The 25,538-nt window shown below is 49.2% G+C and overlaps 1 protein-coding gene across 7 annotated transcripts in view; it reads left to right on the top strand.

The window, feature by feature from the left end:
* The window catches only part of LHX2 (LIM homeobox 2), a 48,088-nt gene extending 26,578 nt beyond the window's left edge, over positions 1 to 21,510 (top strand). For 2 of the 7 annotated variants that reach the window (XM_064676591.1, XM_064676594.1), the window contains exons 2-5: positions 4,369 to 4,571; positions 5,142 to 5,524; positions 13,879 to 14,084; positions 20,710 to 21,510. In XM_064676591.1, coding sequence (XP_064532661.1) covers positions 4,369 to 4,571; positions 5,142 to 5,524; positions 13,879 to 14,084; positions 20,710 to 20,997 — 1,080 coding nt within the window. In that variant the 3' untranslated portion in view covers positions 20,998 to 21,510. Of the gene's footprint in view, positions 1 to 646; positions 1,594 to 1,620; positions 2,040 to 4,365; positions 4,572 to 5,141; positions 5,525 to 13,878; positions 14,085 to 20,709 lie in introns of those variants that run through there. The other 5 variants (XM_064676590.1, XM_064676592.1, XM_064676588.1 and 2 more) reach the window with 4 other exon arrangements.
* The last annotated feature ends 4,028 nt before the right edge of the window (positions 21,511 to 25,538 follow it).

The following is a 25,538-nucleotide window of genomic DNA, read 5'->3' as shown; positions in this document are numbered from 1 at the left end:
AGACATCGTGTACAGTCTCCCTGAGTGCTCTTTGTCTTTTCTGGAGACTTTCTGAAGCTTCTCCTCTAGTTCAGAGACCTTCTTGGCCTGGTTTTCTTACAGTCTACTTGGAAACGAGAGATACGTGAGGCCCGAGTCTGTGGAAGGCTCCACGAACTGGGATGACTCAAATTATTATGTTCAAACGTTGAGTGTTCATCATGAGGAGGGTTGTTGGGCGCATTCAACTGGTCACGAATGTTTGGGGCGCCACGATCTCAGAGCGGGGCGAACTTTTGGCCGCTCCTCGTCCCTCGCTGTGTTCTGCCCCACGCGCTCTTTGTCACGCCCCGCTGCCACATCTCGCCGAGGGTCACCGGGTGACCGACGCCAACCTGGGCGCGGGGCCGAGGCCGCGGGGCCCGCGGGGCGCGGCAGTGCGGGGCCGGCGGGGCCGGGCGGGGCCGGTGCGGGGCCGGCGCGGGGCCAGCGCGGGGCCAGCCCCGGCCCCGAGCACATGCGGCGGGCCCGGGCGGGCGCAGCCAATGGCGGCGGGGCAGGACATGATGTCAGCGGGGCTGTAGAAAAGGCGCGGAGCCCCGCGCGGTGCCCGCGCCGCAGACGCGCCGCTCCAGCCCCGCCGCTCCAGCCCCGCCGCGGCTCCGGCCCCGCTCCCGCCCCGGCCCCCGCGGGCCGCGCCGCTTTAAGGAGAGAGGGGGGCCGCGAGCGCTCGTCCCATCTGGTGCCCGTCCAACTCTCCCTCCTTCCCCTTGGCTTTTTCTTTTCCCAATGAGCTCCACCGGGCTGGGGGAGGAGCGGGGGAAGGAGCAAACTTTGCCCCTGAGCTGCCGCCGCTGCCAGCCCTCTGGACTGTGAGCGCGTACGGTGGCACCCGCCCCAGCCTCCCTGCAGCACCAGCCTGCTCTCCGCCTGCTGCAGCCTCCCTCTCCCTCGCTTTGCTCCTCTAAATTTCGCACAGTACGATGTAGGGGGCTTATCGTTATTTTTTTTTCAATTATTATTTATTTCTCACCGAAGATGGTTTAATTTTTTTTTATATATTTCTATTATTTATTAATCCCTCCCAACCGTAAACCTGCCCAGCCTTCTGTCAGCTGGGCCAGAGCATAAAGCCTGGGACTGCACCTGGGGCAATGAGCCCTGCACTGAAGAAGCCTCCTAGAGGGATGTGCCGGGGCCGCGCAACAGACTAGATCCGAGCCCCGAAGCTCACAGCATCAGTTATCCCCTCTCCCTCAGCCCCTTCGCCCGCCTTTTCTGCGCCCCGTCCCCCTGAAAGCTCGGACCAGTGCCTGCGCCGCGCTCCGGAGAGCTCTGCCGGGGGAACAGCCCGGTGCCCGAGGACAGACGGGGCGGCCGTGCTAGATGCATGGGGGAGGGCTCCGGTTAATGCAAGTTCTGGGCTCCTGCAGGGACCCCGACAACTGTCAGCAGCAGCAGCAACTCGGGCCCTCCTCCTCTGCTTCCTCAGCGATGCTTTTCCACAGTCTTTCCGGCTCGGAGATGCACGGGGTCATCGACGAGATGGATCGGAGAACCAAAAGCGAAGCACCGGCCATCAGCTCGGCTATAGACAGGGGAGAGACGGAAACGGTAGGAGCCGAAGGAATGGGAGAGTCAGGCACCCCCCTAAACGTACCAAACCCCTCACAGATACGGCTTTTCCCCTAAAATAACAGATCGGGGGGAAACGTATGCAAAATGCTAAATCAGAAGAGATCTGAGCGTAAAGGCACCCCAAAAGATTAAATGAAACCGTGGGGAAAGGCATGAAACTGTTAATTATTAATAATATGCATAGTAATAGTAACGCTTGGGTGAAATGAACGGTACTGCTCTTGCGAGAAAACAGAAAGATAGACCAGCCTTTTGGTAGCGTCCAAGAACTCCTTCCCTTCCCCCAGCCTGTCCGGCCTTCCAAAGTTTTTAGGAAGAGGCGAAGTATGGCTTTATAACCATAACATTTTGGCCCAGCGAATTTTTTGTCTGCAAAATGGAAACACAAACAGCAGAGAATCCAGTTCTGTGTTATTTTTCAGGTAGGATGTCTACAGCGAGACAGTCTTTATAGCATTTATTTAAAAAAAACCCCAAAGCAAAACAACCCCGAGTGCCTTTCAGTTATTGTTTTTAAAAAATAATTTTAATATGTGGGTTTGTAAACATGGCAAACAGAACTGGAAGATATGTTTCAGGGAGACGGATGGATGCGATTTATTATAACTTTGCCACTTTTTACCTTCTGTCTGCTGCTGCACAGTGCTTGTATATTAATACATTTAGATAATAAAAGGATGCATCCGTCTAACCGGCGCTAAGCTGGCAGAGTGGGAGAGATTTCCGAAGTGTCTTAACTGATTCAACAATTCACGTATGCTTTTTTAAATTTTTTTTAATTTTTTTTTTTGTTAAGAAATAATTCTGAAGTGAAACGATCTCGCACGTTGGTTAAATGCTGTCTCGTAAGCTGATACGGGCATATGCAAGGAAGATCTGTTCTCGGGTTTTCGAACTCCATCAGTATGTGTTCTTTCTCTTAATGCTATGTGGAAATTTGCTTAAAGGTGGCAGTGAGAGTATTTAATCCTGAAATACTGGCTGGAACACAGCCTTTGTGCTATAAGGGTGGGACGTGATTTCTAATCTAAACGGTTTTGGTTTTCTTTGAAAAAGTTAATATTTCTCCATACAATTAAACAACATCGAATGATCTTTGTTGGAATAAATATTGTGACATGATAGCTTTATCTAACTATATATAATGTATACGCATACACGCGTGTACATAACAAATAGTGGGATGGAGTACTCGATCCTTGAATGCCATTTCTGAATCTCAGAATATTTTTGTTACTGGAAAAGCAAGGTAGAAAAAAAAATCGTTATTTCATTTAAAGTGGTTTTACAAGAAACTATTTTGGTTATAAAATGATCTCTACTCGGAGTTCGGTTAATGCCTTAAAGAAACAAGCTCCCGGTGGGTTCCCGTGACTAACAGCAGTGGAGTGCCAGGGTTTTATTTGTGTGGAGTTCTGCTAGTGGGAGCGGTGCGGTGCAAACGGGAGCGCTCGCAGCGACGGGATTTTGTGATTCCCGCAAGCAGGGGATGAAAGGACGGGTCTGGCATGTGCTGGAAGCGCAGCCCCGGCCCCTTTCCATTGCCCCCGAGATCCGCCTTTGCTTTTTGCTTTGCGCGAGGATTTAAGGCTCTAGAGGAGGTAAAAGCAAACAAACAACTTCTCCCCCGCCCCGAAGCAAAACAAACCGCGTGTTGGGCACAGCTGTAAGGAAATGTTTCGGGTTCTCTTGCACAAGAACGGATCTGCCGAGGGCTTCTGTGCAAAGCGGGTAAGAGTAGGTCGGGACCGAAGTGGAAAGCAGCGTCTGGCAAGGTCCGCCCCAAACCCTGCTGCACCGAGCCTCCTCTCCCGAACGCTGCTTTCAGGTGCCTGCTAAAATAAATAAGCGTGCTCCAATGGGTCCGATATTTCTCTCTCTTTCTTTTTCGGTAGAAGTTGACAGGATATGTATGAATTTGGGGGGGGGTTGAGGGTTTCGATTGGATTGCGATTTGACACTAAACTATTAAATTATATAGGGCTTACATTTAGTTTTATTGCTTCCAAGTTTATCCCAGCATAATCTAAAGTGCTCTGTTCGTTTTTTCCCGCTTTCTTTCCAACACGTTTCCCACTATTTCGTTTTCCCGGTAAAATATTCTGCACCTCGGATTTAGTAATGCTCGTCTCCTCCGCAGCTTTATTTACTGATCCCTTTAGCACTTTGGGTCACAGCAGATCGCGATCCGTGTTGTTTGGGACCAGCTTGCAGAGAGCTGTGTCTGCAGCACTGTGACTACTGGGGGTTTGATCGTAATTCATTCGGAATTTTATAGCTAGGAAAATACACACACAGACACGCTCCACATACACGCACTCACAGAGCATTAACTATGCAGACACTCTCGGTATATCCATAATAATAAATTTTGAAATTAACTATCTGCGATTTGCCCTACTCTGTGATTATTGCGCCTGTTTATTGAACAGCATCTTGTTTTGTGACTGGAAAATACAGCAGGAAAAAAAAAAAAAGTTCTGGGTCTGGTCCGGACGCCTCCCCTAAAACCCAGGGTGGTTTTCTGTTTGTCTCGCCCGCTTCCCCGCCTCCTCCCGGGAAGGTGGGATGCGGCGGGACCCTGGGGACCGGGCATGGGGCCGGTCGGGGCGGCGGGCGCGGAGCCCCCGCTCCTCTGGCAGCCCCTGCGAGGGAGAGCAGCGGCCCGGCCGGGCAGGGGGAGGGGGAGCCCAGCAGCTCTCAAGAGTTTCTCCCTCTCGCTAACGGTCTGTAATTGTTTTCCCCCAGCAGACCATGCCTTCCATCAGCAGTGACAGGGCTGCCCTGTGCGCCGGCTGCGGGGGGAAAATCTCCGACCGTTATTACCTCCTGGCTGTGGATAAACAGTGGCACATGCGCTGCCTGAAGTGCTGTGAATGTAAACTCAACCTGGAGTCCGAGCTCACCTGCTTCAGCAAGGACGGCAGCATCTACTGCAAGGAGGACTACTACAGGTACAGCTCGCCCTCGGCCACCAGCCGGGGAGGGGGCACTGCCCGCCGACCCCCCCGAGCACACCCCGTCCCGAGGAGACAGCGGAGGGGATCCGTGGGCACGCGTGGGGCAGGCTGTGGGCTCCTCAAACCTCCCCCTGCAGAGGGAGGCTCGCGGGAGGAGGAGTGCCGTGTTCCGGGAGGGGGCACGGCCCGGGCACAGCTCCCCCAGCCCGGCCGCGGTACCGGGGCCTCCCGTGCGGGGCCGGCGGAGCCGCTCCTCGCCCGCCCGCGCTGCTTCCTCCGGCCCGGGGGTGCGGGACGTTCGCGGGACGGGGGTCGGTGCCTCTTCCTGGTGGGATCTGGCGGGGCAGGAGCTGCCCTGCGAGGTGCAAACGGGACGGGGCGTCCCCGCGCTGCCGTCCCGAGGGCCCGCCCGGCTGGGCTCTGCAAACCGGCTTTGTGCCGCTGCCCCGGGCCAGGCGGCCCCCGGGCCTCGCAGCCCTCGGCCGCCCTCCGGGCACACCCGACCGAGGACGGGGTGGTGGCAACGTGCCTCTCACCGTCTCCTCTGGCCTTTCTGTTTTGCAGGAGGTTTTCGGTTCAGAGATGTGCAAGATGTCACCTGGGGATTTCTGCCTCCGAGATGGTCATGAGGGCCAGGGATTTGGTATATCACTTAAATTGCTTCACTTGCACCACTTGCAACAAGATGCTGACCACTGGCGATCACTTTGGCATGAAGGACAATCTGGTGTACTGCCGCCTCCATTTCGAGACTCTCATCCAGGGGGAGTACCAGGTGCATTTCAATCACTCGGATGTAGCCGCTGGGAAGGGCCCGGCTTTGGGAGCGGGCTCTGCCAACACTTTGGGACTGCCTTATTACAACGGCGTGGGGACTGTCCAGAAGGGGAGACCCAGGAAAAGGAAAAGCCCAGGGCCTGGAGCAGATCTGGCAGCCTACAATGCAGGTAAGAGACCCCCACCTTCCCCTAGAACAGTTCAAATGGTTTGTTTCTGTTCACTTCCAAAGGGGGATTTCCGTTTATTTTAGCTTAAACCGTTAATAATAGTTTAGCTGCAGCATAATTATTGAGATCAAGTGCTGTCAAACTGCAATTACAGAAGCTAATATGTTAGCATTTTTCACTTCAGCTGGAAATAAAATGTTTTGAAGCAAGGTCATCTGGTTAAGGGGGGGGGGAGAGAAGGGGGAATGTAGCCTGGAATAAAATCTGGAAACCAGAGATTTTAAGTTAGCACTTCGGAGAGCCGTGAATTTTCTTTAGTGGCTGCACTTAAAGGCTGCTGACGGGTGAATTGTTCTGCCCTGTGCTGAGCTCCTGCACCCTAAAGTTTTGGAAGGAGAGAGAGAGAGAGAGGGGAAGTGGCCGTTTCCTAAGGGCCTGGGGTGGGACGTGGCCGTGGTGCCGGGCTGGGGGTGCCCGGGCAGGGGCTGCGGGCAGCAGGTGTCTGGGGCAGCACGGAGCCCGCTCACACGGGGCACGCTCGGCTGGAGTTTTGTTTGTCAGACGTGACTGGGAGAAGAGTCGGGAGACTCGCAGCATCCCTTTTCCATCCCCTCGCTGCCCCGCGGCACAGCCGCTGCCCCTGAGCCGAGCCCAGCAGCGGGAGGGAGGGGAGCGGAGCTGGCAGCAGCCAGGGCTCTGTGTATCCAGCTGCAAACTTTCCGATGTGTTTCCTCGTTTAACCTCCCGGCCGCCACAGCACTGTAATTTTACAGGCAAAGGAATTCGAGCAGTCTCTTGCCCCCCCATCCCGCTCCCCCCCTTCCTCTCGCTCCGCTTCTCCGTGTAATGCCCACCAGAACTGCCCTCGCCGGGGCTTCCTGCGCTGCTCCTTGGATGCAACCGGAAAAACTGCTCGGACAGAACAAAATTCTTAGCTGTTGGTTTTACGAGAGGACTCGGAGGCGGGGGCGGGCTTCCCCCCAGAGCGGCGTTCCCGGGCCGGGGGCTCGGCCGTCCCGCCGGGCCCCGGGCACCCAGCTCGTTTCTCCCCTCCGTTCTGCGCCTCCGTGTCCTCTGCGCTCCTCCGCTCCTTCCAGCCTGTTTTCTTTTTAATCTGCCGCGTTCAGACGCGTCCCGTAGGGCGCAGATTTGCCTCCAACGTGTTTCTTTTTCCCGGAGAGGGCGTTCGGTGAAGGCCAAGCTTGCTGCGGGTGGTTCGGGGCCGCAGCTCTGCGCCCCGACAGCTGCGGGCTGCGCCGGCGGCCGCTCCGCCCGCGGGGAGGAGGAGGAGGAACGGGGGGAGGAAGGTGCGTGCGGGGCACCGAGAGGTGCAGGGGAGGTGAGAGGGGCTCGGGCTTCGCGCCGGGGGACGCGGCCCGGGATGGGGAGGCTGCGGGTGTTTTGCGCCTGAAGGGAGTAACAATAGCGACGGAATGGGGTGCTTTGCGCTGAAAATGGCAGGGAGAAAAGGCGCATCTCCAACCGGCAGACGCACCTCGGGAACGAAATTGCCAGCTATTATTGGTTTAACTAATTGCTGAATAATTTGGAAATAGTGCAAAAAGCAGCAGTAGTCCCAGTGGTGAAGGTTGATGAAAGGTGGATGTAGTGTTCTCGCGGGTAACAGTTCAGCTTTAAAACGTGCATCAAATATACGTCTTTCCCGTTTAAAAAGTCTCCTTTCCGAAGGGATTAGCTTTTAATTGTCCTTCCGCTGTCTCCCTGTGCAGGGCAGATGTTCAGATTCAAAGGACCTGTAAACCGAACCAGCAGCATCTGTCCTGGATGGGAGCACAGTCTGTGAAAGTCTTTCTGCTCCCTGACTTCCTAAATAAACCGCCTCTAACTGCATTTTGAAAAATTCGTTTACAAAATAATTGCCCTCCGATTTTTTGGTCTTTTAATCTTTGTTTAAAGCCTGCAACTGAAACTTAAGAGATCTTCCTTGAGTCACCTTTGGCTTTTCTGCTTAAGCTATTTATCTGCTTAACTATTTACTAGACCAATAATCGACTAATTTATGCAGTAATAAGTGCCATTGATCTTGGAAATCAGACCAGGTTGCCCGCTGATGTAAAATTTCACAAACAAGTAAATTGTTGCAAAGCCTTTAATTTTGTGCCTTTAAAGAGAAACCGTTTAAAAATGTGATAGTTTCTCTTTTTATTTTTAATGGAACTTGTCACTTCCTTCTCAGAAACTCACTAGAAATGCACAATGTTGTCCTCTGAGGGGATCTGCTCCTGGTAATTTGTGTAGAATACTTTGTGGAAATAAATCTACACCCAGAGGTGGTGGGAAAAGGGGGACCCGTAAACTTGGCAGAGTCGAGGCTGAAATTATCTCGTAAATTGCAGTAAATATTCATCTGCAACACGAATTGGACTGACTTTCCCCCCCTACTTAAACAAGACTTCGTTTGCAGGGGGTTGATGGGTTTAGATGTGGATAGAGCCTGACAAGTGGAAAATAGCTTAGAAGGATGCTGGAACTTCAAAAAGATTTCTTTTTCTTTCTTTCCTCCTCCCTTTTTTTTTTTTTTTAGTGTGTTCCTGTGATCATAATTTCTTCCTTCACTTGTTGGAATGGAGTTTGATGGGTTTTTTAGGTCAGTAAATCAATGGCTGAAAGCTTGCTGAACACAGAAGCACCTGTAAAGAATTCTGAATACTCCCTTTGTGAATTAGACCCCAAACCTCCCACAGCCCGCTGTTTTATTCATTTGTATCTAGTCCGGCTTTAAGACACTAAAATATCCCGGAAAATGACAGATGTATTGCGCAAACTTGGGGCACGACGAGCTGATAAAATACCCATAATCTGTACAAGTTCCTTCGCTCGCAGGAACGTGCCTCGTGCTGCGCCGAGGGGGTGCCCGAACAGCCCGGCTGGATGGAGCCCTCGGCCGGTGGGCGCCGGGGCTGGCGGTGCTTTTTGGCCCCTGGCTCTCGGGGAACCCCCGGGCCGCCTGGAGCTGACCCTCCCAACGGGCTGTGGCACGAGTGGGTTGGGTTTTTTTCCCTGACAAAAAAACGAAAAGCGTGGAAAGTTTTGAGGAGCGAATCTCTCCTCCTCGTTTCCCTTGGGACTAAAAGCTCAGAAGAAGCTTCCCTGTGACTCCAGGGGCAGAGCGAGCAGACGGGAGTCGCAGCCTAAAAAGGAATGTCTTGCAGAGATTTCCTAGGAAAAATAAGAATTTGCCCCTTTCCCTCTTCCTCTTTGCTTCTCCCCCTTCTCTCCCCCCGCCGCCCCTCCTGGTCACCCTTGGGGTCCCCGGGCGCATGTGGCCCCTCCCGGGGGGCTGGGGTCGGGGCTGGGGCAGGCAGGGGTTGGGGTCGGGCCGGGGTCGGGCCGGGCAGGGCTCCGGCCCCGCTCGCTGCCCGAGGGGCTCCCGGGGGCGCTGCCGCTGCCCGGGCGGGTGCGGGCCCGGGGCAGGGCCGGGGAGCGGAGCCGCAGCCCCTTCCCCGGCGGGGCGGGCGGGAGGAGCGCGGCTCGGCCGGGGCTGCCCGGGTTAATCGCGGCGCTCGGGGACTGACCGCGCACTCGCACCGGCCATTCAGCGCCATTCAGTTGGCTTAATTGAGGGGAAAAACCCTGGCGGCGGCTCCTCCCGCGGGGCCCGGGCCCGGCCGCCCCTGGCCGGCCCCTTTGTTCTCCCGGCCCGCAGCCCCGGCCCGGCCGCGCTGCCCCCGGGGGGCTCCGCGAACGGGGGGGCCCGGCCCTCCGGCAGCCCCGGGGGGCAGCGGGACGCGCGGCCCCTTTGTCCGAGGCTGCCGCGGAAGGCCGGAGGAAGAGGCTTCTAATCCCAGCTCTCCTCCTTCCTGGCCTTGTGATGCTCGGCCTGGGTGATAGTCGCTCCTTAAGACAGGCTTTATCTCCCCAGCAGCACTTCTGGAAATGTCAAGGCCGAGGCAGCGCTGTCGTGTCTGTTGCTCCATGGCTTGGCACAGGCACCCTCCTTTGAGCACTGCCAGGTGCCTCGGGAGCAGCCGCGGGAGCTCCTGCTCCCAGAGCCACAGCTTCACCCCTTTGCATCCCTGTGGGGAGCAGTTTGGGCATCTACCTTCTCCAAGCATCTTCTCCTTCCTCCAAGGGGAAGGACTGTCTCTGCTCCTGTCCCAAGTACCACTCTGAGGGCTCTGTCTCACTTCTGTCCCTTTGAGGATATGAGTAACACAAAGTCCTCTACACACTCCGACCAAACAAGGAATCTGGCTGCACCCCTGCCTGGTCTGGTTAATCACAAGTTCCCTCTCCAGGCAGCAGGAGGTTAAAACACCCCCTTGACTCCGATTACAGAAGGAAAGGGGTGTATGTTCCTGAGCCACTGAATATTGAGAGCTGATGCACACACCAAACGTGTCTCTTGTTTAATCATTCTTTGAGAATCAGGATTAGTTTGCTTTCTTTTGGTGTAAGCTAACATGTCAAACACAAGTTACTAAGAATAAAAGTTCCCCTGAAGGAAATTCCTCTTTCCCATCTTCTTCATGTGCCAAATCCTCAGAGACCTACTAACTACTGAGCACATGCTTTGAATCCCAAGGCACTGGGGGCTCTGGCCATGTGAGGGTGGAGAGTACTCCCAAATTCTCCTCCTCAGGCTTTGTCACAAAGGGACCAGCACATCCTGCTCTGTGTTGCTGTTACTTGGTTTAGGGAGGTGTTACACATTATCTGCAGAGGGTATTTTGGTCACCAATATCAAAATGAAATGTTTGGTGCACATCACAGTCCTGTGACCAGGTGGCCCTGTGGGGCTAAGGGGGGCTGTAAGTGCTGCCACTGCTGCACCAGCCCAGGGTGGGAGGGCCATGGCCTGGGTGTGGGGTCTAGGAAAAAGCACAGGGGTCTTAGAAATGTTCTAGGGTCAAAAAAGAGACTTGGCACTGACTCAGAATTAGTTTTATCACAAAATAAAAATGAGACGTTAGTTTAAGGCTCCTCTATTGAGCTGGAATTCTACCAATTGTATTTCTGAAATCCCAGCAGGAGCCCGAGATACTGCAATGGAATGGAAATGTTACACACAGATAGTTCAGCAATTCCTTTGGGGGATCCACAGGGACACCACAAAGGAACAGGGAAGATAGTGCCTGAAAACAGAGGGTTGCGTGAGGAGCATGTACAGTGTTGGTTTTACACCCTGATGCCTTTTGCAGAAACTCCTCAGCTCTTCAAATCTCCTCTCACCCCCTTGGCCCGCTCTGGGTGTCTGTGCCTGCACCGCCCGTGGACACTGCGGAGTCAGGGGGGATGCAGACAACATTAACCAGATAGAACAGACCTTCGAGGATGGTGCCAGGCCCCACAGCCAAATCCAGGGGGGGACTGGCACCAGCCAGGACTGTTTCTGTCATGTTGGATGATGCCTGGAAGCGAAACCACTTGCACAAGACAAGGAACAGCTCACGCCCTCTCACACTTCCAAAATCTGTTCTGTAACTTCCATCAGAGACAAGGACATTTTGCTAGCCCCAAATGGTATGTGGTTACTGTCAGTTTAATATTATTTTTACTGAGTAGATGAGGAGGTAAAATTACGAGAAATTCCAAGAGTAAATTGTTCATTGTCCTGTTGGGGCTTGATGAAAAGCTGACACCCTCATTCCGTTCTGGGAAGGTTTAGAATCACTTTTATACCCTTGGATTCTGAATGCATCTCATTCTCTATGGAACATGTTAAAATCCAAATGCTGGCAGCCCTAGGGTTAGTTTTGTTGCATATTAACAGGAACAGACCTCAGTCCTGCAGACAGTTATTCTGATGTATTTCCTCCTGCCTCTCTGCCTTGTTATTTCTGGGAGGGTTTGAAAACCTTTAAGATGACACACAAAGGCCTTTTCCATTACTAGTATCTAAAATTCTTCGAGGACATTTTAAAAACAAGCATGATTTGGTTTTACATTTCCATAGCAGACTTTTCGATGGGCATTATCATGTTATTCATCCTAGTACTCTTTCTATCAGGAATTGTAGCTCTGAAGGAGACTGGAGAACACAGGATGACTCCAACTGGGCAGCTGGATCTCAGTTCTCAGACCAGTGAAGGTTTTGCTGCATCCCACCCAGCTCTGTTACTGCTCCATGGTTACTATCTCCTTTCAGCACCCTGCACCTTTTAAATCCAGGTGCTCCCAGGCTTTCCATGCCGCAGGACAACGAGCAGAAATGCTCCTCGTTGCCAGAATTTGGCACAAGCTGCTGGGGTCTGGAAAGGATTTATCCCAATGTGTGCACATGCACGCACACCCCCCAGACCCCCAGGTTCCTGTAGGCAGGGCCATTGGCTTCAGCTGGATTTTAAATCCCAGAGTGCAGAAACACCCAGCAAAGTTGGAGCCTTCGGCCGCTCTGGGCGGGTCTGCTGAACAAACGTGCTTTGGGGCTTGGAGCTGCATTTCTGCTCCACACTGTGCCATATCTTTGGGGAAGGTTTTGAAAGGCTGAGGTTTGGAAAGCAGCTACTGTAGCTGCTGCAGACCTGCTGTTTAGGGAGTCCATGTGCATCTTGGCTTAGGACCGAGTGCATTTTATGTGCGTTTTCCAAACCTGTTTTTAATGCATGCCTTTCAGAACGTGGGTGTTTTTAGTAGGGCTGAGCCCCACTGATGGACAGCAGGAATTCAAACAGCACTATAAAGACATGTCCGTGAGATATACTCAGTTGTAACGAAACAGCAATAAATAATGGACAGTTGGAAACAAACCTGTTCGAGTGTTTAAGAAACTCACCAACAATTCATGTTTTAAAAGATCTTTTTCTCATTTTTTGCGTGCTGTGCAGTACAGAGATAGTAGTGATTTTTCATTACTTTTAACATAAAACTTGTAGGAAACAAGTAGGGAGTTGTAGATTTTGGAACAGGAAAAGCTAATTAATGACAGTTTGTCAGAGCTAATTTTCAGTTATATCCCTGATTTTTTTATTGGATTTAAGCTCAGTCCTTAATGTTATTTTAAGAGGTTTTCTATGGTTTACTTTATGCACAAATAAATGAGAAACTACTTTTGGTCTATGAGATTATTTTGCTTGGCATTCAACATTTAATACTCCTTGATAATTTTACAGTGTTCCTTGCTCGCAGACCTTCTTCACGGGCTTTATGGTTGGTTTCTGCAAGTGTATCCATCAGTGTCATTCCCTGATTCCAAAGGATATGACAGAAGTGATCAGTCAAACTTGTATTTGCAACAACTTTTTTTTTTTTTTAATGGAAATATAAACACATAACTAATTAAAAAGATATTTTTCATTTGGCATGCCAGTGAATATGTTGTATTAACAGCTTTATTTCTTTAGCTAGTCAGATTATAGTCATAATTTGCCACAAACTTTATTCTTTTATAGTGTTTCATTTAATAGTCTCTCTTGTACTCTACAGGGTTTAGTTTGATGGAGGAAATAATTATGATTTTAACTAGTCTGTTCCATTGAGATTCGAGTGGACTGCATTGCACAGCTCTCTGTGTGTTACAGTGCCATTTATAGTGATCCCCAGCACATTAAACCCTTCACGGAGTCGAGGACAGCTCCTGTCCTCCCACAGACAGGGCAGGAAAGGCTCTGTGGGGAGGGAGGGGAGGAAAAGGGAAACAGGCCTGACATTTTAAAAGCCACAGAGGGGCAGGGCAGGGTCCTTGCAGGCTGGTTGTTCAAGGGAAAGCCAGAGGATGAGAAATATGATCCAGAGGGGCCACAGGCCCAGGGCAGTGCCCTCCCTGTGCTGGCACTGCTGAGGCTCCTCCAGTGCTGGGGCAGTTCTGGGACCTCAGACAAGAGACATTGAGGGGCTGGAGCGTGTGCAGGGAAGGAACGGAGCTGGGAAGGGGCTGGAGCAGCAGGAGGGGCTGAGGGAGCTGGGGGGGCTCAGCCTGGAGAAAAGGAGGCTCAGGGGGGACATTCTCACTTCTCAGGTGGGGGTCAGGCTCTGCTCCCCCAGAACAAGGGACAGGACAAGAGGAAACGGCCTCAAGCTGTGCCAGGGGAGGTTTAGGTTGGATATTAGGAAAAATCTTTTCCCTAGAAGGCTTGTCCAGCCCTGGCACAGCTGCCCAGAGCACTGGTGGAGTCCCCATCCCTGGAGGGATTTGAAAGCCCTGTGGATGTGGCACTTGGGGACGTGGGTCAGTGGTGGCCTGGGCAGCACTGGGGGAACAGTTGGACGCAGTGACCCCAGAGGGCTTTTCCCACCCGAGCTGTGCCATGACCCTGTGAGATGGAGGGAGGGCGAGCAGGGCTGGTGCCAGCACAGCCCCGGGTGTTACTGCCATCGCTGCCCTCGGGTGAACTGCAAACAGTGCTGGGTGTGGAGCAGGACACTTACAGGCCTTTTCCTCTGGTTGCCCCAAGCTTTGAGCTGCAATGAGAACGATGGTGACCACCTGGACAGGGACCAGCAGTACCCCAGCAACCAGAAAACCAAGCGCATGAGGACGTCCTTCAAACACCACCAGCTGCGGACGATGAAGTCGTACTTCGCCATCAACCACAACCCCGACGCCAAGGACTTGAAACAGCTGGCTCAGAAAACTGGCCTCACCAAAAGAGTTCTTCAGGTAAGGACAGCAGTCTTTTATCTGGACAAGTGATCAAAATATCAATTTGACATTGAAATGCCACGGATTTTGCTGATTTTCAAGCTTCTCTTAGTCATTTGTACCTTCCGTGGGACTGCAGTTAAATCCTAGGGAGTGTGAGAAGAGTTAATTCTTTTCAGTTTCCCTAAACCAGATCCTTTGGGTTCTAATTTTTAATGAGAGTTGTGAAGGTTTGGGGCCCTGCTTGTTTTCCCGGAGTCACTTAATTCTGGTGCATGTTTTAGCTTTCAGTGTGCTGTGAGAAAAAGTGACTTATTTCAGTTAGTGTGTTCCCTGCAAATAGAGAGCTCTTAGTTTAGAAATTACTGTCAATGTTTACTTTTGTAAGAAATTAATCATCAGTTTGAATTTATTTTATCAGGACAAGAAGGGTAGCTTTTCTTTCTTAACTGAAGTGGACATAAATTTAATTTTTCAAAAATTAATTTTCTATTCATAGTTGATAACTCAGAATGAAAGGAGACGGCATTTTAAAAGTACTTGTTCTCTGAAAGCTGGATTTTTCTTGCTTCATGGATACACATTCCATTTGAGCTATTGTGGGAAGGAAAGGGGGGAATATTAGTTGGTTCAGCTGCATTTTAATTTATAGTTCTGATTCAAGAAGTCAATTTTAATGACCACTTATCCAAATACCTATACCTAAATAGGTGATAGAGATAAATTTGGGCATATAGGAGCCATGACATTCCAAGATCTATTGCTGAAAGTTTTAAGTGGATCTTAATTGTAGAAAAAAGGATTTGTGATCTTCCCAGAGCCAGGCAGGGCTGAGCCCCCTCTGGGACAGTCGTGGGCAGTGTGTGAGGGGAGGGCAGGGCAGGGGGTTGAGCTGCTGAGCAAAGCTGAATTCCCTGCAGAGATCCTGGGCCCTGCAGTGCTGGCCCCCAGCAGAGGGAGGAATCAGGGGTTTGTGGGCTCCCAGCCACACAACCAGTGCCAAACTGATCCTTCTCTTGGCTGTGTCCCCGAGCTGGAGTTGGTGGTGCTGTTTTCCTGAGGCTGGAGGAGCAGAGTCCTCTGGCAGGACCAGGGCACAGCCCAGTGGCTCTCCCAGCAGCTGTCCTTGTCCTCCATCCACACACATGGGGGGAGCAATTCACTGCATCTCTGTCTGTCCTTAGTTTGACCCTTCTCTTTGTTTTACCCTCCCAGTTTGGACACTCCAGTCATACCAGTTCTTTCTGTGCACTCACACCCCAATTACCTGCCACGTTTCACAGAGTGCATTAAGACATGAGATCAGTCTAGAAAGTGTCTTTCTCTAGTCTCATCTTTATGTTCCTTCTGCTTGCTCCACACTGACTTTGACTTCCACCTCTCTCTTCTCTTTTCACCTAATGGATCTGTCCTTCCACCTGTTTTTCCAAGATATCTTCTCTGCTTCTTTTTCAGAATGTATTTTCTAGTCTCCAAAATTGGAGTCCATGCCCATTACGCTTCCATTCCTCTTTGTGTTTCTTCATTGCTTCTGTTTCCATCTTAATCATGTCACATTTGGCAGTTTTAAGGTGCTTTGTGGTTCTTCTTTTTTTTGTGTGTTTTGTAGCAGACCCTTACAATTCCTCCAAACTTCAGTTGTCGTTTTGGTATTTGGTGTTTCACTCCTTTTACTGTCACAGTTGAATATATACATACTCCTGTATGTCTGGGCTCCTTTAGCTGCAGAGTGGTGGAAGGTAATAGCTGTTGGTGAGAATTGTACCCTGAGGATGATGCTGTTGGAGGCAATTCCAAAAAATGGCTTGGGGTGATACTTTGTCTGGTATCACTTGAGTTTTCCTGTCTGTTTATGAGCACTCCCTACTCACAGATGTTTTGTTTTAAAATTAATTTGGGCCATGAAAAAACAAACGTGTATTTCATATGTTTTAGAACCTTTGTGCCCTGTTGGTTTGTCTTTACCTGTGAGAGGCAATTTTTCAAACACTGAAGTTCACCTCCATGAATTTCAGGGTTGCTCTTTGCTGGGGAAAACTCACCACGGTCACTGAGACAGTGTCACTTGTTCACTCTTTTGAGCCAGAAAGGCTGGCAGTGCCCCTGTGTCCCTCACTGAACACAGGGGGATTCCCTGGCACTGCTGATCAAACAAGCACCATCAGCATCAGCCTGTGCCACCCCTGGAGCTGCCCGGGCTCCTGGCTGTAGGTGCCCGCTTGCAGGAGTCAGAACCCTTCCACGATCCCCAGCAGGGGTTGGTGGGCTGTTGGATCTCCTGTGTGCTCAGATCTCAGTTCAGCTCATGAAGGACCCTGGCTCTTTGGGTACCTTTAATGGAATATACTTGAATGGAAAATGCTGGGCAGCAGATCGAGAGAAACAGATTCCCTTGTTGTGAAACCAGTGCACTCCCTGAACACACCGAGTGAGCTCCTGGGGGTTTGGGAGCAGCTGTAGTGCCCTTGCCATAGAGACAGTCCCACAGGACAGGTCATGAGAGGCTCAGAGGTGAGCAGAGAAACGGAGCATGTTCCTAATGGTCTGGGATACCAGAGCTGGAAGACCTGACTGGTGTCCTTGCTTTATATACAATATTTCACCAGCTGCACATGTCCAGCAGTGGGATGGCCTGGAAAGGTAGCACTGCTCCTCAGAGTGCACTGCCTTCAGTGCCTTTGTGATGCACACTGTTGTCCCTGAGCAGCCACATTAGAATCACAGTAAGCCTATTTATGTTTTTAACACCTCTTTCTATTTAGTTTCCTTCCAGTTTAGGTTTATATTTGCAATTTAATTCGTATACCTCTCACTGCAGCTGGGGAACACAAGCCCTTTAGTGTAAGCTGTCCTTCATAATTAAAAGGACCAGCTAATTGTGAGCTAACTAACCTAATGGGCACAAATGCTGCTCTTTGGGGAGCTGATGTTTCTGTCCCTGAGTTTAGGAAGGGAAGGTGGAGGTGGATAGCCCCCAGGAGCTCTGGTTAGCTGGTTGCAGGTGCGTACCCCTTCTCTCCTCAGGAGTCTGCAGTGTGTTTATCCATGGTCAAAGCAATTTAGGAACATGAAGCATCTTTTTCCAGTGGGTGTCTTTATTCTCTGCTGAGTCACCCCCAGTACAGCTGCTCTCAAACTCTACACAGATCACTGTGGGCAGTTGCATTCTCTGCTTCAGTTTCCAGGAGCCAGCGAGTCCAAAATGTCCCCACCCAGTGTGGGGACCTGCACTGCCCTTGGGTGAGGGTTTGCTTTGGGCTGCAGACTTTTCCCAAGTCCCCACTCATTAAACATCCCTGGGTCCCCCTTTGACTGTGCAGTCACTAATTACAGCAATCACAGTGTGTGCAATGAGTGAGCACAGTGTGCTTTGAGGGGCCACATCCTCTACATTTTGTGTCTCCACTTACTAGTTAGTGAAATTCAGGGAACATGGATGTCTCCAGGTACTGTGGGAATGAGCAAAATTGTGTTTAAAAAATTGTGTCTAGCAGAGGCTGTTCATAGAGCTAATATGTAACAGAGGCAGCAATGGAGGTGTTACAAACCAGAAAATAAAGTCATCTGAGGTGATGATCTAATTCACTGCAGCAGCCAATTCCCTTGTAACACTTAGTGGGCTTATTTTCAATACTTCCCTATCATATGGAGATGTTCTTTTATTCCTATTTGACTTGGTGGAGACAAAGAATTGGCTGCACAGGTGGCTGAAGAGCCAGTGCAATATTTTCCCCTCAGTAAATATGACTGTGTGGGGAGTGGGGAGTGCCCAGCTCCAGCCCAGCCCTGCTCAGCCGAGTGTGGGAGCAGCAGTGCTGGGGCTCTGCAGCTGCTCTGAGCTTCCAGGGGCAGTTTGGGGCCGTGTTTTCCCGTCTGATTTGAAATAGCTCAGCCTTGTACTGATACAGTTGGACAGAAAACCACTAAATACTTCCCAGTGACTTTGTTTATTCCTCGGTCCCGAAGAGCAGATTCCCAATTGTGCAATTGCTGTGAGATGGGTCCTTCTGGAAGGATTCTTTCAGTTCAGTGTGTGTGGGTTGTTCTGTCTGTAATGCCCTCCCAGGTGCAGGGCCCTGCACTGCTGTGTCCAGCTGGAATAAAGGCCCAGGGCAGCAGGAGCAGCCCCACAGCCCAGGGAATAAGAGTTTCCATCTTTCACCATTCTCTAACATGAAGCCTTTGCTGAATGGTGTCATATCTTAAGCACATACCAGAATGTCAATATGGTGGTAACAATGTTATCCCTTTCTATCATAAGACAAGGTATTTTCAGAATTTAAATTAACAAGTAATTAGATGTGTTTTCAGTAATAATATGAATACTTATTATTAGTCAGTTTTAAAAAGCCTTATAATGATTAGCTGATTAACCCTGACAATATCTCAGTGAGGAAGGGAGTAAAAGCAGTCATATAATCTCTATATTTGAATAATACTTACAAGATTAGTGATATTTTCTGTGTCTAGCAGGAATTTCCACTATTAAAGAGACAATGACCCATGTCACACGTGGGGCTCCTGAAGGCTGGTCATTGGTAAGGGCAGCTGAGCTCAGGTTTTTGTATTTAATGGGAGATGAGGGGAACACAAACACTGAGAATCCCGGTCAGTTTACATCCTGCGTGTGTCAAATCCCAAACACAAAAGGTACCACAGAGCCTCTGGCCCTGCTGAGGTTGAGGAGCAGTGGGACATTTAGGAACAGTGTAAATACACAAAATAGTTCTGGTGCCTTCGACTACTTTACGTGCTTTAAACAAGACAATTGCTTTGTGAATAGGAATGAAAATGTGGCCCATATTTGGCATTACTGCATACAAAAATATGTGTACTTTTAATGAACATAGGTGTGTAGTTGTGCACAAGTAAGTGCACATGCCACCAGACCAGTGGTTTTGCCTGTTGTGTTTTAGTTATTGCACAGCTACACACACACAGCAACAGCAGCTGCCCCCAAACTCCTGTTCCACCTGCTCAGCTGTCATCCTCCATACAACTACCACAAGGTATTTTAAAGGATCAAACCCACATTACTTTGTGGAACAAGTATAAATTATCTCTCACTGAAAGGTAAAACATCCTATAAATATTCCAGTTCTGTTTTTTCCCATTGCTAACCACTTGGCGCTCGAGGCTTTGTGGCACCTCAGAGCCCCTTGACTGGGGAGAAAGCTCTCCAGAGAAGGAGTTGGAGTGCTCAGGAAGAGGAGTCTGTGGCTGGAGCATCCCTAGAGGAGAGGAAAGCCAGTCTGAGGTGCACCAGCGGGGCAGGTCCCCCAGCTCTGGCTGCAGCGAGCTGGCAGTGCCAGGGCTCCTCCGGCTGTGTCCGTGTGTCCCATGGCTCCCAGTGCTCCGGCCTGGAGCGGATCCACGGCAGGGCCCTCAGCCAGGGCCCAGCACCTCTGCAGGGCTGGGTTCCTCGGGAGCCCACACACTGCAGCTCCCTGGGCAGGCCAAGAGGAGCAGCCCAGTGCAGATCCCGTCCAGTGCAGATCCCGCACTCAGCCCGGCCCGGCTCCCAGGAGTGCAGAGGTGATGAGGCCCATGGATTTGGGATGGAAAGGCTCAGTCCCACCCCCAGAGCAGGTCAGCATGAGGATCAGCACCGAGTCCATGGCAAAGAATGTAACCACAACAGAGGCCTTGGATAAAAAAGCACAGTGGCATTGCACCCAGTTTGTAGCAGGAACATCACCTGGTGTCAACAAATACCATGTGGAACACAGGGCAGTTAATGACACTTTCAGATTTAGTCCCAGTCCTGTGCTTTCAGCAAGTTTCACAGTTTTATTTTATCTATTTTCGAAAAGGTCAGAAAATATTTTCTCTTTAAAAACTCCTGCAGACAGTGGAAAGCATTATTGGACCTAAACACTGGAACTTAACTGAGAAAGGTGAAGTAGCTTTTGTCCTTCACTCAGATAATAATCAAAGAATGCAAGAAGTAGAAACCTTGGAAAAAATTCTGTGTGTGGAGGTAATTCCTACGATAATGACAGTTTCTGATGCAATGTGGGTCTTTGATACCATTCAAGCCTCTTTTCCCAACATTATTCCAGTACTGAAAACATTTGAGAAGGGAAACTGGCATAGGAGAAGGGAGCTGAAGCATCTGAGAAAGAAGAGTAAGAGAAGAGTGAGGAAGAGAGCCAGTCCTCTTAGAAAAGGGGGAGGCAGCAGACCTGGAGACACAAGGAAGCTCCTGGGAGAGCAGGAAGGCAGGAGCTGTGGGATGAGCCCCCGGTGCTCCCAGTGGGAGATGGACTGAGATGTGAGGGGGCCCCAGCTCGTGGGTCCATATCCATCAGGTGCTTGTTGTCTCCTCACCCACACAGGTGGGACTGAGGGCCAGCAGGGCACATTTCTGAGCATCCTTTCACACAGCCAGCACAGCCAGACTGCCACCCTCTGTGCTCAGTCCCTCCTGTCCCAGGCAGACACTTCCCAGGGATTGCAGGAGAGGGAAGCAGGAATCCTTTGCGGGCAGAGGCCGCTTCTCATGACCAGGGCTACTCTTCTAACATGTCACCAGTAAAAACGTCTTTCCCGATTCCAGCACTGATGAATTTGTGAATGTGCTTTTGCTTTTTGAAACGCTGCAGCTCTTTAAATGCTACCCTGTCCTGTTGAACTGTTCCAGGTTTGGTTTCAAAACGCTCGAGCCAAATTCAGACGGAACCTCTTGCGTCAAGAGAACACAGGGGTGGATAAGACTTCAGACTCCACACTGCAAGCAGGGACCCCGTCAGGCCCTGCCTCAGAAATATCCAATGCCTCCATGAGTCCATCCAGCACTCCCACGACTCTCACGGACTTGACTAACCCCACGATGCCTACTGTGACCTCTGTCCTGACATCAGTGCCCGGCAGCCTTGAGGTTCACGAATCTCGAAGTCCTTCACAGACAACCCTTACAAACCTTTTCTGATGACTCTTTCTTAATAATTTCTTTAAAAAAGAAATTATTCTTAGCTGAAATTCCAAGTGTATTTTAATAGAGGCTTTGAGCAACTGACTAACCACAATTAGGATCTCTCCTAAAAAAAACAGAAGGAAGTGTAGTGTTCTGGTATTATGGAGTACGGACTGAAGAATAACTTGGAAGATCTATTGCAACACAACATTTGTGTAACTGTACAGTTTTGTGGACTGAGCAAGGGAAACAGCAATTAATTTAAGTTGGCTAAAGCTTCTGTATTTTCAAAGACTGCCATGTGCCTTATATACTGTTTTATCTACATTCTTTGGATTCCATGTCCACTTCTCTCTTTTTCTCTCTGTATATTTATGACCAGGGCAAAAATGTTAAAGAGTTTGTTACTTTGGATAGTCCTAAGCCTTTCATTGGTTGCTTTGTTGTTTTAGAATTTTAAGGTCGAAGTCTGTTCGAATACCAGAATTTGTAAAATCTAATCAGTAATAAAACCACTTATGGAAACTACTTGGTAATGGCTGCAGTTACATTTAACATTAGTGTCACAGTCGAGGTAGACTGAGTGGGTGTAAAAGGGTTAGAAAACTGCACTTCAAACACAATATCTGCCTAGGAAAAACCCTAAATGTGATGTACACGTTCCTCCCGTTCCTGGAGTGTATATGGTGAGAAATCCAGCTCGTGCAGCGGTCTGGGTACCTTCATGGTAGAGAAATAAATGTTAGTTGCAGGTAGAAGTTCTCAGATAATGCTGAAATTCAAACAGAAGAACGCTCCTGAGTTTGCTGTGTGGAACAAGCCTGACTTCAGCCAGGGGGAGGGAGCAGGAGGGGCCTGTCCCGTGTCACAGGGGAGGTGAGGGGGGTCCCCCAGCAGCGTGTCCCACTGCCCCTCCTGGACATGGACACTGGGAAGTCTTTTCCCAGGGGGGAAATGGCAGAAGGATTTCAGGTTATTTTAGAACATTGGTGAGCAAAGTCAAGGCAAAATGATGTTTTATGAAGTCACAGCCTTACATTTTTTGTAATGCTTTGAAGGAATCAAAAGCCAAGGAAGAATATGGTACTACTGGCACTAATGAAAGTGGTTACTCCTTTGATCATTATGGACCTTTCAGTACAATTGAACTCCTTCTCCCCGAAAATCTCTGCAGAATATAACTCATGTTTTGAGTTTTTTCCCTATTGTTTTTAAGGATGCTTTTCTGTAATTAAAGAAATACCTCAGCAAAGTTTAAACACGGATAAGAACGAGTCTACACCATGCTGTTGAGAGGTCTGGAGTGGTCCATAAGATGCAGATGGCTGTTCCTTTTCAGACCTGTTCCAATCAGTTATTTCAGTCAGATGTTGGGGTGTATGTGGCCAGCTCTCTCAGACTAATCCCTCATTCCCATTGGATCGGAATTACTAAAAGATTATTCCGAATAAACAGCAAGAGAGGTGCCAAGATTCGTGTTCTTTGCCCTTCTCAGGGCATTGAAGATGATTTCGCAGGCTGGACTCTCTGCTAACAATGTTTTGGTTTTAAAAGCGCCACATTTATTCCACTTTCTGAGCTGAAAATTTGCCATTCTTGTGCAAGCCAAATTCCTGTCGAGATCAGGGAGAGATTTCAGAGCATAAGGACTGTGGGATAGAATTGCTGACATAATTAGGTCATTTATTAACCTTTTTTGTACTTCAGCTTAAAAAGCCCCACAGGTGAGCTATGGGAAAAGCAAGGTAGTCCTCAAAAGATGAAAACTGGCTGGGATCTGTGAGAGGGATTAAGGTCTGGTCACCAAACCCGAGGGGCTGGCAGAGCCCTTTGAGTTTGTGCACAGTGATGAGACACTAGAAACGATCATTTGGGTTGAATTAATAACTGGTACAGGTTTGTCCAGGACATTTCCCCTCATAATCCAAGTGTCTAACAAGGACATTGTGCTGGTTGCTGGACTGTAACAGAGCACAGATCTGCCTTTCAAAGCTGGTCTGACCCGGAGATTCTGCTCTTTGTAACGTTTTGTTCGATGTCAATCACCTTGGAGGGTTTATTTTTTTTTTTACGTGCTTAGCTGGATCTTTTCTTGATTTCAAAGGCAGTTTTGGTCCACTGTTAAATGGTTACAGCCCGTGATTAAACCCCTGTGTGTTAACCTGTAAACAGTTTGACAAAGCTGACTCCTGAATCCTGAAGTGTTGCGGCAAATGTAGCGGAAAACAATTCCAGTGGTTCTCTCCCATTGTACTGCTATTATTTGTGGTCTTGTGTTTAACTACCTGAACCCACGTGGATGGAAGTACCTTTCCAATCAGTTCTCAATATTGCCTTTTCAGACACCTGACGTTCGTGGAGGGGAATATTCTTGTGTTAATCTCTTCTGAAACCTATACGAGACAATTGGAGCAATTGTCTGGTCTAATCAAATCAGGGATTTTGCATATAAATAAGAGACAATATTCTATGTAGGGTCTTTATGTAGGTGCATTAGGATTCACTCTGGCTCCGATGGCCTATGTTGTCCCCATGATTGTTTCAATCCTGTGGTATTGTTTGGTTGTTTAGAGCTTGTTGGTTTTGAATGCTGTACATTTTTTTACTACTGCAATCCTAATGTTTCTTCACATTCTTGTACAGTTCCACATTTGATGTATTAGTCTGAAATTCTGTTGAAAACATGAACAAAAATGGAAATGATATTTCTTTGGAAGTGTATTTTTACTGTATATCTAATTTGAACTAGTTGAACATACTTCTTTACATTTTGCATGATAGGTGTGTAGTTCATTTTTTAAATATGAAAGAGGCTTAAGAGTAACTTAGAACGAGAATATAATGAAACTATACAAATATGGAAATACATACAATGATTTGCTACTTTTTGACTCAAGAAACTTTTTGAAATACATTTTACCTAGTTTATTTAAGATAATGCAGATATTTTGTCTTTGAGTTCATAAATAATACAGAATATAAAAGGGGATTGCACACTAGAAACACTTTCAAGTCACCTTGGCAGTCACCACCACACTGGATTGTTCTTGTCAAAGAGAGACAAAGGACATTTGAATTTAAGAGCACTGAATAAATATATTCTGATCTACAACAGAGAGGGATGGGATTGCTGCAAATGATATGTAATCACAGCTTAAAATTTATTGACACTATTAATGGCTACATTTCATAACACTTATTTTTTATTCAAATTATCCAAGTTTGGGGAGAGAAGACCAAGGATCATTATACTAATGAAGAAGCCAAATGAGTGCCCTGGAAGCAAAAGTCAATTTATTGAATATACTATGGATGCAGAAAGTACCTCCAAGATATTTTGGTTTCCAAACTGTCTTTCCCTCTTGGCTGTTAAAACCCCCCACATAATTAGGCCACTTTCCTATCCCTGTTTGCTCTTTTTTGTCTGTTGGAAGGAAGCTTAGGCACCTCTAAGAACAATCTTCATCTAAAGGAAAAGGAGAAAGAAACACAACTCAAAACAAGGATCAGGCTTCACACTGAGGTGTGGCCATGGCAAAGCCACCCAGGTGCTCGGGGGAGTTCTGTGTGTCCCTGCTCATGGTCCCCACTTAGTGATGCCTGGAAGGAGAGATTTCAAACCAAAGCAGGTGAATTGTGGGGTTTTTGTTTCTAACTTCAGCAGGCCAGGGCTAATTACACCACTCTGTTTCTGTTCTTTAAAATGAAATTTGACATAAATTATCATTAGGAAGGGTCACAGCGTCAAAGACAGGGTGAAGAGATAAGCCCAGACTTTTGAAGAAGGACTTTTTTCCCCTTTTCTTGTCTTTCCATCTTTTTAACCCTGGTTTTCCTACATCATCTCGCTGCCCCAGCTCATGTCCCCGTGCTCAGGTGCTCCCTCTCTGCTGGCACAGAGTCACTGTGAGATGTTTTTCCTGCGGGTGGCTTTGCCTTTGTGCCACGAGCAGGAGGAACTGTGGGGCTGCACCCACCCGCTGTGTTTCTGTGCTCAAAGGGCAGCAGGTGTGAAAGGGCACTCATGGAAAGGGTGGATCTGCAGCTGGGCTCGCTGGCACTTGGGGCTGGTTTGTAGGGAGCTGCCCCTCTGCACTGGGGCTGAGCTGCCCCTCGAGCTGTCCCAGCCGTGCCCGGGTGTGTCCCTCTCCATGCTGAGGAGGGACAACCCAGCCCCAAAAATTATTTCCACTGAAGCAGCGAATGCTGCCAGGTCTGACAGACAGAAATGTGTGTTGCTGCCATTCCTGCTGCAGTTGTACTCTCCCCCAGCCTTCCACAGGAGTTAAACAGGGGCTTCTCTCACCGTTCCACCAGTGACACCAGAGCTGAGCTGGAGCAGGGCATGAATGGCATTTATCAATTTGACAATTCCCTTAATCAAGGACTAGATAAAAAGGTACACTGGGCATTTAATGGGTTTCTGATCTGATTAGTATGATGCTGGCAGCTCTTTCTGGCCTAACAACTGGATTTCTGTAGCAACTAAGGTCAGTAAATATTTTGGGCGTTCTGTTTTGAGCAAAGCACAGTACTTATAATATGCAACCTGCTGT

This window comes from Pseudopipra pipra, chromosome 20 (genome assembly GCF_036250125.1).
Source record: "Pseudopipra pipra isolate bDixPip1 chromosome 20, bDixPip1.hap1, whole genome shotgun sequence".
NCBI lineage: Eukaryota > Metazoa > Chordata > Aves > Passeriformes > Pipridae > Pseudopipra > Pseudopipra pipra.
Note: the sequence above shows the minus strand (reverse complement) of the source record. Positions and strands in the feature narration are given on the sequence as shown.